The sequence below is a fragment of the Lepidochelys kempii genome, chromosome 11, assembly GCF_965140285.1.
Source record: "Lepidochelys kempii isolate rLepKem1 chromosome 11, rLepKem1.hap1, whole genome shotgun sequence".
Taxonomy (NCBI): domain Eukaryota; kingdom Metazoa; phylum Chordata; order Testudines; family Cheloniidae; genus Lepidochelys; species Lepidochelys kempii.
Genome location: NC_136390.1, coordinates 43,440,725 through 43,454,122, shown reverse-complemented (window position 1 = coordinate 43,454,122; position 13,398 = coordinate 43,440,725). Strand labels below are relative to the sequence as shown.

The 13,398-nt window shown below is 45.5% G+C and overlaps 2 protein-coding genes across 2 annotated transcripts in view; both read right to left on the bottom strand.

Annotated features, from left to right (window-relative positions):
- Positions 1-1,099: 1,099 nt before the first annotated feature.
- HOXD1 (homeobox D1) lies at positions 1,100-2,961 on the bottom strand. The gene is made up of 2 exons (XM_073305945.1): positions 2,283-2,961; positions 1,100-1,985 (listed from the first exon to the last, which is right to left on the bottom strand). Exons 1-2 carry the CDS (start codon positions 2,872-2,874, stop codon positions 1,666-1,668), a joined length of 912 nt encoding a protein of 303 aa, XP_073162046.1. The 5' UTR covers positions 2,875-2,961; the 3' UTR covers positions 1,100-1,665.
- Positions 2,962-8,252: 5,291 nt separating this feature from the next.
- HOXD3 (homeobox D3) overlaps positions 8,253-13,398 on the bottom strand; it is a 42,325-nt gene continuing 37,179 nt past the window's right edge. The window contains exon 6 of the transcript XR_012154302.2: positions 8,253-9,412. The gene's annotated coding sequence lies outside the window, so the exon portion shown is untranslated. The remainder of the gene's footprint in view (positions 9,413-13,398) is intronic.

The window sequence follows — 13,398 nt, the reverse complement described above, 5'->3', positions numbered from 1 at the left end:
CAGGTTATTTTTTATTTCTCCATATTCTTAAAATCTGTGAGTTTTGGTTAAAAGGGATCTCCACAAAACTTATCCTGAATGTGTTCTGAGTTCACTATTGCTAGGGTTCTGCTTTTATACAAGTGATTGCTTTTGAGTGACTGACTTTTCAGTAGTCTTTTTTTTTTATCAGGAGAGTATTATGAACATATTTCCAAGTGGTTTAGGCTTTTTAAAATAGGATTGTGATGTCCTGGGTAATTAAAATATTTCATCCATATGGTTTGATACTAGGATGTTTTTCAAAGGTTTGTAGTTCAGGGATTTACTAGAAAAACAAGTGGAGATTCCCTAGCATGAGTCTTACTCTTGGTTCCATTCGAGACTGAAGGTCATCCATTGAACTTCGGAAACAAGAACATGCACGTGTTCCTTTTTGCTTCAACTCTCTTTTGTGATTCTTGACTTTGGAAGTGTGAATTCGGCCCTTCGCGCCCCTTTGATGTGCTGGTACCCTACTGCGAACCACCCTAAAAGTTTTTTTTTTAAATTAAAACTACCCTATTTGCAAATCACGCTTCTTTAGGCTTTTGCACTGTAAAGGTGGGAAACAGGAAATATGTACCTCTTGTTTTCGTAATCACATTGCGTCAAAATCTTTTTTGTAAGCCCCTGACATCGGAAAAGGGACAAAAAGCATTGTATTTACTGTTATAACTTGTCAAACATACTAAAGCAAAGTCTGACCCTGGCAGAAGGCATAAAGACAAGATAGCAATGACGCTATTAGCGTTCACCAAAACTTTCCCACATCCATTTCATTTGAATCTGTTCTGTAACTATGTATTAATTTTGACTAATTTTCAACTCTGGGTGATTGTGTATTTTATTTTTCAATAAAAACCAATAACCATGCTCTAGCACTTAATTAAATTCAGAATTATTCAAGACAAAGCCTGTTATTCACAAAATATAAATACAATGCAAATCCGGACACCGCGTTGATCACTCGGAGTATTGACATTTAACAGGTCAGTTAGTCCTTGATAGTACTGGAACTATATGAATGGTGATTGTCTCCCGCCCCCCCCCCCCCCGCCCCCCATTCAGGCACATTGAAAAGTAGGAGCAATTTAAAACACCTTGTAGTGCAAATGTTAAACTTCTCTGCCAGTGCAGAAACTCAACTGAACCAGCCAGTTTGCATCTTCTTTGGCTTTCTTACTAATAGCAATAATCCTCCTTTAACTTATTTTCGTTGTATATATATTACTAAGCTGGAGGACTCTGCGTGGTCTTGTTTGACTTTTTAAACAGACACAGGCTCAGCGTGTGCCGGCTACTTGACCAAACAAGTCATAAGACCTATGAGGAAATTAGCAGAGTGTTTTGACCGTCAGCTTTCCCTGATAGACCCATAAATAAAATGTAAACAAGTTGCAATAAAGAGCAATTGTATATTGTTACAGTCCGGCATTAAAAAAAAAATAGCTACATCTAATTCCTTAGGTAGACACAGCCCAAATATTTCATTGGCAGTGATAGTCTTCGTGAAATGATTATTTTTTTTGGCTCGGGTTGTGCAGGATTAACACTGTTGCGATGCTTTATGCATTCTATAAAGTGTCTGAAACGCGGCCTTCCTTTCCTGGCAAGTAGCTGTCACAACAGCTGGCGTTGCCGCGATCAGCAGGAGTCTTTGGCAGGGGAGGAGGGTGCAGAATTCCTGCCTGGCTTGGCTGGGCTTTGCACGGAGGGGGATGCGGCAGGTGAGGGGATCAGCAGCCCTTCTCTTTCCCGTTTCTTTTGTTTCATTCTTCTGTTTTGGAACCATATTTTCACTTGAGTGTCGTTGAGGCGGAGCGAGTGCGCGATCTCGAGGCGACGGGCCCGGGTGAGGTACTTATTGAAATGAAACTCCTTTTCCAGTTCTGTGAGCTGCTTGGTGCTGAAATGGGTCCGCACGGTGCTGGGGGGGGCATGGACCCCGTGGGCGGAGAGTTTGCCTGCAACACAAAACGTTTGTTCAGTAGCAGTGAGAGCTCTGGGCACAGCGCACGGGAGCCGGTTCTCTGGGCATTACGCCGGCTCCAAGGGCGAAGAGGTAACGCTTTGCATGAACGTCTCACGCGGGCGCCCGTTGCTCACAGGTATTTGAGGCGAGAGAAGGAAACAATAAGTGACCCTGCAAGCGATCACATCCTCCTTTCGCTCTTAGCGCTTAGGGCGCGCCGCTCTCCTCCTCCATAAGCGCTAAGAGCGAGCTGTGCCCATGCAGCCCCCTCGCCGAGGTTCACACTTACTTTTCTTGGGCGCATTTCTTTTCACTTTCATCCACTCGAAGGTGCCGAGCGCGCCCCCTGAGGCCGGAGAGGTGGGCTTGGGGTAGGTCCCCGGGGAGGGGGAGGCGCTCTGGAAGCCCCCCGGCTGGACGCCAGGCGGTTCTTTGAGGCAGGGGTGGAAGTGGCTTTGCCCGGCCAAGGCGCTGTAACTCACCGGGAGCGGCGATCCGCTGCCGGAGAAGATGGAAGTTGCATAGCGCAGGTGGCCGCCGCCAGCGTCCTCCAGCTGGGCGCTGGCTCCGTAGGGCAGGGCGCAGCCTGAGCCCGGAGACAGGACGTTGAAGTCCGCAGCAGCTGGACCGGAGTCGTAAGCCCCCGCCAGAGCGCAGGCAGCAAAGCGAGAGGCCGCGGCTGGCAGCGGCTGCTGCGCAGGGCGCTGGGCCGGGCCGGGCGGAGTCCCTGCGCCTGGCACTAGCCGGCGGCCCAGGTACGCGCTCTCTCCGCCCAGGGGGCACGAGGGCTGCAGGGCGACGGCGCTGGGGTCTGCAGGGCAGAAGCTAGGCGGGGCGGGCAGGGCATCGCCGCGAGCCAGGTACTCCAGGTAGGAGTTCATGTCCTGGCGCGGCTCTGGGCCAGCGGCCGGGGGCGCGGGGCAGGAGCCCGCTGCTGCCCGCGGATGCTGCCCGGGCCGCTCTCTGGACCTGCCCTCCACCTCCAAGGGCCATCGCGGCGGCGGAGGTAAATATTGTCCTAATATAGAGCCAGAGGGCTGGCACGTGCCGCCCGGTGGCCAATCGTAGCCCTCCGTGGAGAGCCCACCTCAGGGATGCTGGGTGCTGCTCGCTGCCTTCTGCCCCGGCGCAAACTTCGCCCAGGGAGAAGCGCGCTGCGGCGCGCAGGACCCGGGGAACCTCGCAGCGCCGGTAAGGCAGAGGAGGCAGCGCCGGGCATCGCCCTGAGCCGACCCGGGCTGCCCCCGCAGAGGTACGGGGCCAGGGCCAGGAGGGAGCTGAAGGTGAGACTGGGAGGGAGGCGCTGGCCACTGGGCTTAGCTCGGAAGAGTGGGGTAAAGGCAGCTGGTGCTGTGGGTGCAGAACACACGCGGGCCTCTCCAGCGCGCCCCAGGGACGTCTCCTATTTTCATGTGGCCTGAGTCTTACCCATTGCCTGGCAGAACCACTATAATCCTGACTGTGGTTATAGGGAGCCTGGCTCGGTACCGTCTGCAGTTTTAGTTCGGGAGGCAAAGGGGGCTGGCAGTTCCCTAAACTGAAATCCTAGTCACTTTGAGCACTGCCAGGAGGCTTTCAAGTGCAAAGAAAATGCTCAGAAAGCTTTACTCCTACGCTAATGCACCTGGCCAAGCCTAGGTCGACTGTTCCAACTGTTTAGGGGGGGATAGGGCAGTAATGTTTTATGTATTTCAGTGAAAGGCGGAAGTTTCTTGTACGTTGTAGTGTATCATGTATTTTAGAGGTGTTCCTAGGTTTCCCTTTGCAGTTTAATCTAGCCTTGCTTGCAATAAATGGCGAAAACTGTCTTTTGCCAGCTTTGTGGTATCTCATCCTCAGCTGTACCTGTGTTTCCTTTCCGAGAGGATCTTCATATATGCAGATGAGTTTTTAAGAAATCCGAGGTTAAAATGCATCCGGAAGACAGTTCAGATCTGGGTGGGGTTCGATGTTACTGCAAGTCACAGCAATTAATGGACCTGCTCCATCAGATAAGTGCTTTGTAGTCTCTTGAAAGTGAATCCGAGGGCTCACAACGTTAATGGGCTCTCATGGTCCCCAGGGTGATACAATAGTGTTTACTGAGTGTTAATGACTGGCCCAGAAATAAATAAAAGGAAACAGGAAAGAGATTAGAGTAAGTTCTCTGCTCTACCAAACTTTCTAACTTTGTAAACTTCATTTCCCTTTGGCAGAAGGGAATTAACCTCGTGGAGGGAAAGATTGGACTCCACAAGGCAAGTGATGGTGTTTTCCTAAAGTCTTACAATGCAAGTACTTCAAAATTTGACTCATTAACTATTGGGCTCTATTTCAATCCAAGTCTAGTAAACATGAAGTCACTACACGCTAAAAAGGCAAGTATTTTAAATATTTTGAGTACTCCTTAGAGTTCAAGACACATGACAGAAAAGGTGGCACCTGTCATGTAGCCCATGGGAGGAAAGGGAACGGAGCTACGGTTTAAAGTTTTGATATATGCTTCCTTCTCTATAAGAGAAATCTACAAAGTTCAGAGGCAGACCCTTAAAAGAGAGTGGGGAAGCACATTCATAATTCAGTCCTACTCTCACCCCAAATACAGTAATACACTCTCCATTGGATACATACACCTCCCACCGAATACTCAGTTCTACCAAAGGTCCAGTCCTGTATTCAGTTAAAAGGGTGCAGCTCCCACTGAAATCATGTAGTCGAGGCAGAATTGGGCCCTATCCCAGCGATTTTTCATGGGTCTTAGAGTTAAGGGGTCATGCCTAAAACTGACCCCTTGCTTCTGACACAAATGATGATCTACTCCCCAAAGCAGCAGAGCACCTGCAATTCCCATGAAGCAAAGTTGCAACTTTTATCCCAGTGCTCTCAGTGGAAGTTGTAGACCCCAGGCCCAATCCATACCTTGATGAAAGAACAGATTGCATTAAAGAAGGCAGGGTGTGGGACATGGTCTTCGAGAAGGAAATTAGTAGGGCAGCAGAAGTGAAGCATTTAATTTAATAATAAACAAGTTTTTAAGCTTAGGAACTTCTGTTAGACATTTTAGCCATTGCTTATGTCCACTGAAAAGCTTAGCCAACTTCAACCCTTCAAAATAAGGACTTCATTATTTCCTCTTCAATAAAAAGGAAAATTGCTGCGATTTGCAGCAACAACCTAAAGAGTTTGTCTCTCCCCCCCCCCCTCAAAAAAAGGCCCAGTATCCATTCACCTGAATAATCGGGTTTGTTGAGTAGCTGGCCATTCTAACAGTAGAACAATTAGAGCTCTGCCCCATTCTCTCTCACAAACCTTCGCTTTTAAGCTTTCAACTCAATCACAGTTGGGGCTGATGTTTATTTAACATCAGTTTTGTCCTTTTCTAATGCACAGATGGCAGAAAAACAGAAGTGTTTTGGATGATATTTTTCCTAAGTCAACATTTTCTAAAATAAAGTATTGCAGGGACACTGGACCACAATGTTGATCAATGTTTTTGTGGTGCAGTTAAATCAAGAGTTACTGCAGTTAGAAAAAACACAACTACATTAAAACTAACCAACCAAGTTTTTGGTTACTGTGAACACATTCCTGGATTAGATTTTCCCTGAATACCCACTGACAGTCCTCTTTTAACAGTTACAAACTATGTTGTCAGTGATTTACCATAATGAGAGTCTCATATTTCAGTTTGAAGAGGATCCAGCTATGAACTCGATCATTATGAGCTGAGAAAAAAAAATTATTTAACCAACTGAGGCCCCCAGCTGATGTGTGGTCAGGAAATTTAGTTTTTGGCTTTATGTCCATTCAAATCCAGACTGTGGTGACAATGAGGGTCAACACACCTGTCTGGTATAAACTTCCCAGACACAGTTCACTGAGATCAAAAGAGTTTTTGGAAAAAGGCATTTTCATTGGAGTCGGAGGTGCTCCGCAGCTCCAAGCAAGCACGGGGGTTTCCTAAAAGGGGGTTGTCTGGAAAAGAATCCTGGGAAGTTCAGGGATGGAGAAGGGAATCTTACAGCTAGGGGGAAAGGAAGTGTCCGTAGGGAGTGCTAGGGCGGCTAAGAGTGTGGATTGGGCGCACAGTTTCTGGCAGGCTTATTGAGTAGCTGGCACAGCCCAGAGAAGACCGTTTGGGTGAAGTCCTGGCATTTGTCCAGAATAGGTGGAATCTGGCCTTCCAGTGCCGCTGCGCCACCCACGCAGAGAACTAGCCTGGACCAAACTATGTTAGGTAAGGGTGCGAACAATGGCGCCAGTAATCTTCTCAAACGCAAGTCACATAAAGGAATTCGCTCCAAAGCCACGATGGATTCATGAATAGTAACATAAAATGAGAAAGTCTGACAAACCCTTGGAGTGAAGGTACATATGTAAAAAGCATTGGCACTGAGAGCACATCTCCACTAAAGTCAAAGGTAGCTTTCCCAAGGAGAGTCAGAGGACTTCAGAATTTGACCCATTTGTCCTTTTGTTCATTCTCCTTTTTTCCCCCTCCAGGGTGACTGTTTGAATCCTTTTCTCCAGAGGAAAACTTACATTTTCCAGGTGCCAGCTGAAAGAAAAGTGCTTTCCTTGCCCTGTCATCCTTGATGGTTCCAATATCATAACCTATATTGACACTATGATTATTTAAGTGTGACCTTGAAAAGCGCTGAGGAAATTTTACACCACACTAGCGTAGATACAATAGATTCTCCGTGAAATCTAGGAAGTGAAAGCCCTAGTCCAGATATGCACTTGGATTCTCCCAGCTTACTGTCTGATATTTTATTTTTACAGAAGTTGTTTATTAGAGACGGTTACTGATGGATCTAGATCTATACTGTGTCACACACATTCTCATTTGAAAATACTCTTAGGAATATGTTTTCAAGTGGCTCTCCAGGAAAACTGACCATGTACATTTCATGAGGGGTAGATATGAAAAGCTAATGATAAACATTTCAGCAGCATTTGCCGATATTCTGAATTGTTGTGGCCCTGGTGTACAAGCAAATTATAGGTTCCAGGCTGTGAAGGTTAATAGTGGTATTTGGAAAAAGAAATTGAAACGCAGTGGAGGCGGTAGATTGTTTCTGAAAGTTTTGGATAAAGTAAGGACTACATTTGGACAACTGGCATTAGCAAAAATGAAGTCATCCTAGTGGAATCCAAATTCAGCTCCAGGAAAAGCATGGATGCCCTGTGAAGGCAGTTCACTTCTTCCGATTGAGGAAGTTGTATCAGTCTCCCTCGGCTGACCTTCAGAGTAGTTTTGAGAGGCTTCGGAGAGGATTTCGCCCCCCCCCCCCCCGAATGTGACAGGTGAAGGTGAAATGGGGAGATTAACGGAGAACCTCCCACGCATAGAGGAAAAATCTGTCTTCAGAAACTATCCTGTTATGCATAAATAGGGAAAGTCCCAGTAATTCTCATCAGTATCACTGAAATAAGACCTGGGCTGGTGACTCGGAGTCTTTGCTTTCCTTCATCATGTTACATGGACTTTATAAACATCTGTAGGAAAGATTAAGTGGGGCAAGTCCTGGGAACCAATGGCTTAACAACATGGGAAAGTCCTGTTAGTGGAGTGCTAAGAAGCACACCTTCCCTGTAGCACCCCTGCTAGCCAAGCATGACGAAGTAGGTGCTACAGAGGTTTATCCTTTCTAGGGCTCCTTAAATAAACTCCACTACTCCAGAGGCCTTAAGACACTCCCCTACTGAATCTGTTTATATTACTGTTCACACCAACACTAAATCCTGGGGCTTCTCCCCTACACCCAGATGGGAATCCTCCATTCTCCAGCCTTCCCACCCAGCCTCTTTCCCCCCTGTTGTCTCAATGCAGACTAGGGTTTCTCGTCTTTCCCCCAGAGGGGATCCAATCCTTCGAGCTACACCCATGTTCTTCCCTGCTTTGGGAAGCCACTCCCAGCCTACCTGGTTGGTATATTTCGGTCCCTGAAAGGCCAGACTCTCCTACCGCCTTCTATTCGCTATAGCCCTAGAGAAGACTTCGAACGCTCTACAACTTCACTGTACTACGCAGTTCTCCTCTCCTGTTTCTTTCTACTGTCTTCATCTTCTTCGCCCCCACGCCCCTTCCCCCTTTATAAGGCCCAGGTGCTTTCCCTTAAGCCCAACTGGACAGCAGGTAACCAGTCACAGGTGCACTAACCCCCCTCCCTTTTAAAGGCAACAGGTCACCCTGTGACGGTGAGATAATGCAAAAATCTCACTTTACAATGGTCAGCTAACACACACACACACAAATTTGTTGGATTGTTCCTACATTGACAAATTCCTTTATTTTATTTTATATTAAAGAAACACCACAAAGTACTTTAGGCTGATCAGAGCCAAACCCCGGTGTAGATTCGTGGGACTCCCTGCCCTGAAGCAATAGCACAGAGCCTGTACCTCTAGGGAAGATTTTTTTAAATTGCTCTTAACAGCTACAGTTATTTTCAAGTCCAGTTACAATTTTTCCACCAGGGAGCTTGCCAGGCAAAACTAGAATAAATTAATTAATTGACTAATTAAGCGTTTTCACTTCTGTACACGAATGTGAGCCCCTTAATTAAGTACCCAAAAGTTTGGGGTTTTATTAAGGAAAACGTTTTAATGAAATCGTGTGTGCTAAATCCTTCTGGCTGAATTCCAGATTTGTTTTTATAGGTGAGATGGGGGGCAGGAAAATATGAGCCAATGAAGATGTTCTCAGAGCTGTCGCTTAGAGCGGTGGCTCTCAATCTTTCCAGTCTACTGTACCGCCAAGTTTCGCCTCATTTCAAAACTACTTGCTTATAAAATCAGACATAAAATACAAAAGTGTCACAGCACACTATCACTGAAAAATGTCTTACTTTTGCATTTTACCTTCTTCTTATTATTAAATAAATCAATTGGAATATAAATATTGTACTTACATTTCAGTGTATAGTATATGGATAGGTATAAACAAGTCACTGTCTGCATTAAATTTTAGTTTGTAGGGACTTCACTCATGCTTTTCATGTGGCCTGTTGAAAAACGAGGCAAATATCTAGATGAGTGGATGTACCCCCTGGAAGACCTCTCTGTACCCCTGCTTGATCACCGACTTACAGGTTCATAGAACCTATAATGGCTTTGTATAGAAATAAAGTAGACAAAGCCCATCTTGCTTATCCTGGGCATACTTGTGTATTGACTTCAGGGGCAAGATTACCGGGGGGAGGAGGGGTCACAAAGTCTGAGGAGGCTGTTATCCCGACCACAGGGTCACTTTTTGCATTTCGTTTTTTGTCACTAAAGGATTCAGTTGCATCCTCCCTGCTGGAAGCTGAATGCCGAGCGTCAGCCCGTGAATATTAGATTGCGGTGTTCTGAGCTTCGGTTTCTGTCTCCTCCGGCTGCGGTTTCTGGTTGAATCCCAGCTGGCCCAGACTCGAGCTGAAGTAGGAGGAACCGCTGTCGAGTGAAAAGTGCACATTGTGTGATTGATGAACTCTTAATAGAACCAATCCCCCTTTCCTCCCCCGCCAGCCCCGCTCCCAGCAAGGACCACAGCCTGCCCACTGCAACTGCTCGCTTGGTAATGGAGAGTTGTTGTCTGTTCAGTGATTAACTTGGTATCTAGTCTCCAGCAGTGTCAGGGGCCAACGTAACTCTGGGCTAGCCCATCTACCGACTTTTAAAAATATAGGTTGTGGGTTCATAAATATATAATAGCACGTGGTCCTAGAGCCAACCACCACGGCCCGCTAATTGTACACGTAGAAGAAACCGGCTTTTCGTGCCGCCTGTCTGCCACAGAGCTATTGTTTCTAGCGAGGGATTTCCAACCTTCCCTTGGATAGACGCTGGCCAGCGTTAATGCAGTTCTTCTGAGACTATAGAGTATTTGCTGTGGCTTTCATTGTGTCTTATTATTGGCAGTCTTTGGAAATATAAAGAGACAGGAACTAAAATTGAGTGTCCTTGTCTCTTTTCTTCTTCTTCTTCTTCTTCTTCCAGCTTTTATTTAACTGCTCAGACATCTTTCTTTACCAGCAAGAGCCAAATTAGTCTGTTGTAGAATTTGAACCAGAAGGCAGAATTTCAACAATTTGCATATTGCAGAATGTGGATCAGCCAGGGCCAAATCATGCTTGAGCTCAGCGGATTGAGTGGAGCTATTAGCATAAATCCGGAGAGCAAAACTGGGCCCTAACAGTGACCCTTTTTTGCTATATGTTCCTTTGTTCTTGTTTAATTCTCGCTGAATTAACTTTTGCTCATGAATCTACCTTCCAATCAATGTCAGATGGTTTCCTTGGTTTTCCACCGGGCTGACTGAGTGCAAGGAAGTCTGCTTTGTGCGCTGGTTTATTACTTACAAACAATTCACTACCGAGGTTTTAAAATTAGCCCCCTCTCTTTAGCCCCTTCTACATCAATAACTTTTGCAGGGTTTTACAGCGATTTACATGCCAGCTCTGCAACCCTGACCTTATTGGCACACTCTTAATAGATAGATTTTTAAGACTGTTTGTTTGGCAGGGTTGTCTCCCTCCAGCTTCCTCTTTATGTTGCTGCTGTGCAAATGATTTGATATTTATTTTACCCTGATCCCTCCTGCTATTTTAACTCCATTCGCCAAAACTTGCCACGTCCATCTCTTAGACCTGAGTCCGTGCCAAATCTGCTGCAGCCTTTTCAGAGGGTTGCGAAGTCTGTTCCAGCATCAGAGGAGCCAGTTCCCGCAGTCCACGGGGCCTTAGCATTGAAAAGGAACGGCAGCTTGCAAGCCAGAGAGTGTGCAAACATAATGCGGGAGTGGCAGGATGGCTTTGAAAAGCCAGGGCTTTCAAATCTGGAGAGCTCCCGCCAGTTTTAGTGTGAGGCTGTTACTGATGCGTTCTTCTAACGAGCAAGCTAGGGAGCTAATCATAAATACATCGGAAGGAGACTCAGAGTATGATGAACCCTGCAACAGTAGACATTTTAGTGATGTTTCTAAAACAGATATAAGCGTCAGACACCGGTTATAAAATCATCTGGGGGGAAATAAGGTTCCCGGCGTCAGCTATATGAGATAACTGTTTCATGCATTATTTCTTTTTCTATGGGCTTGCATTGTATTTTCCTACGGACCATTTTAAGATGCACTACCAAATACAAACAGAAAGAAAGGGTTTCCAGAAGAAGAGGACCACGTGATAGGCAGGATACCGGGATATAAAGAATACCACTTCCACATTTATTTCCAAACAACAAGTTACAGGAATTGTGCCTATAAAATATTAAAGTAAACGATGTAGAGCTATTAACACAGAGATTATGACAAAGTCCCCAGCCAAAAGATTGGATGTACAGATAGGTATTTCTCCGAGCTTTGTCAAATACAGATAGGTCATGTGGTCATTTACAGAAATTTTAGTCTCCAGAATTTTTCTCTAACCCTCCCCCCGTCCCCCAACCGAGAGGACATTTAAACTAACTAGCTGCTTTCCAGGGCTTTGCAGAAAAGTCTGCTGCTTTTGCAAGGGTCCCTCTGTTGAATGTGAGCTGTGTAGGAGCCGTATCAAGTGGGATGAAGGGAATAACGCTTAGTGAAGGTGGTCAGTAGACATGCTAAATATCTTGCAGAGTGACTGGTTATTACCAGCCCGTAGAGCCTCAGACACCAATTCTTTCTCTGGTATAAATGATCTTTGCGGGGGGAGAAGGAGTTGATCTTTACAGTCCCTACATTCAAAGGCATTTGCTGGTAACGCACAAAGGGTATCTGTCTTTATTTTTCCATGATATGGTTTAAAGGCAGGTTCTCGTTTTCTTTTAGCTTGTTCTGTGGATGCTAATGGAGTTTTCGGGGTCTAACTGGATGGCTGTGTATCAGAATAGTACAAACAAGTGATCGCTCTCCTGTAGCTTTGTGGCGATCAGGACTCTAAGCAGTCTTTGTACCGATAGAAAATATTATTACAGCGAAAAGAGCACTGAGCATAATAAGTGATGATAAGCACTAGTCCAGCCTTTAAATCAGCCTCAGTATACAGGAATATCCCATTCAGTTCAGTGTTTCTATGACCACTGAGGTCGCCTAACTACAGTGTGTAATTCAAAAACAAACAAACAAAAAAACCACCCAGGGAGGAGGTACTTCAAGGTGTAATTTCGGAGTTCTTTTTCCTGTGCACAGCTCCGTTTGAAATGGTAAATAATAAGTGGGTTATACTGGACAGAAGGTTACCTGCTTCTTACATTCAAAAATAAAGGAGCTTTTTAGGTCCCATTTATTGACTTCAGTGGGGCCAGGATTTCCCCCGGTGAGTTTTGCTACTGACTATATATGGACTAGGATCTGGCTCTAAATCTTTTACTTTAGTTTATTACTAATTACAAGAGGTCTCCACAATCAAAACGCTTAAATAGAGGTCACATTGTTCCGTCAGCTCCACACTAAATATCTTCCTTTAGCAGGAATTAATCCCTATCAAATTAATCGCCCCCCTTCGCTCAATGAATAACCCAGCAGAGATAGCAGGCACAGTCACTGATTAGGTTCGGGTTATTTGTTTAAAACTCTCAGTTTCTCTGGTTGTTATTTTGAATGCCATTTTTAATCAAACAAATAAACAGCGAGCGCTATTATAATAAACTCATTGGGGCCTGATCCAAAGGCAAGTGAAATCAACGGGAGTCGTTCCATCGACTTCAATGGGCTTCGGGTCAGACTTTAAGTAGCCTGACATACAACGAAGCCATCTTTGTCTCTTCCTCAGTAGCACGTCAGAAGGGGTTGTTTGGTCCCGCTTAGAAATGAATTTTCAGGGCTGATGAATTGTCTGTGACTGTCACTGTACCAGGCGTTATTGAAATGATGCCGACAGGAATTGAAAGACCAACTTCAGCCTTCCTGACCTGGTTTGCTGCTCTTAGGCTATTGGTTTCGCGGGAGGTTGGGAGGGAGGTTCATTCCTGGAAATGAATGAAGGTTTGGAGCCTCACACAGCTCAGCCCTTGCACTCGTGTTTTGTTTCATCTAGGTTACCATGGCTCAGAAAACTAATTGCAGGCTCAAAGGGAACTGAATGCATGTTGAAAGTGAAAGCGGGTTGTATAATTTATGAAGGTTTAAACTGCGGGCCAAGGAAAAGGAGGGCTTATGCCAAAGTGTCTCTCTCTTAGATTGCTGGTGCTTGTACAAACACTGTAAAAATGCCAACACTTTAGACAAGGTAACATTACTTCCCATAATTAGGTTGTGACCATGGGGTTCTATCGCAGTTGCATCAGATTTGCCTCTACCAGAATAAACCAGAAGAAACGGAATTTATTTATCACCTGACCCCTCTCCCACCTCACCTCCCACACACAACGGTCAGAACATTCGGAGAAAGAGATTTGCAAGCTTTGCCCCCAGGCCATACAAAGATATGATATACCAGTGCTCACCGGTAACATTATGTTTT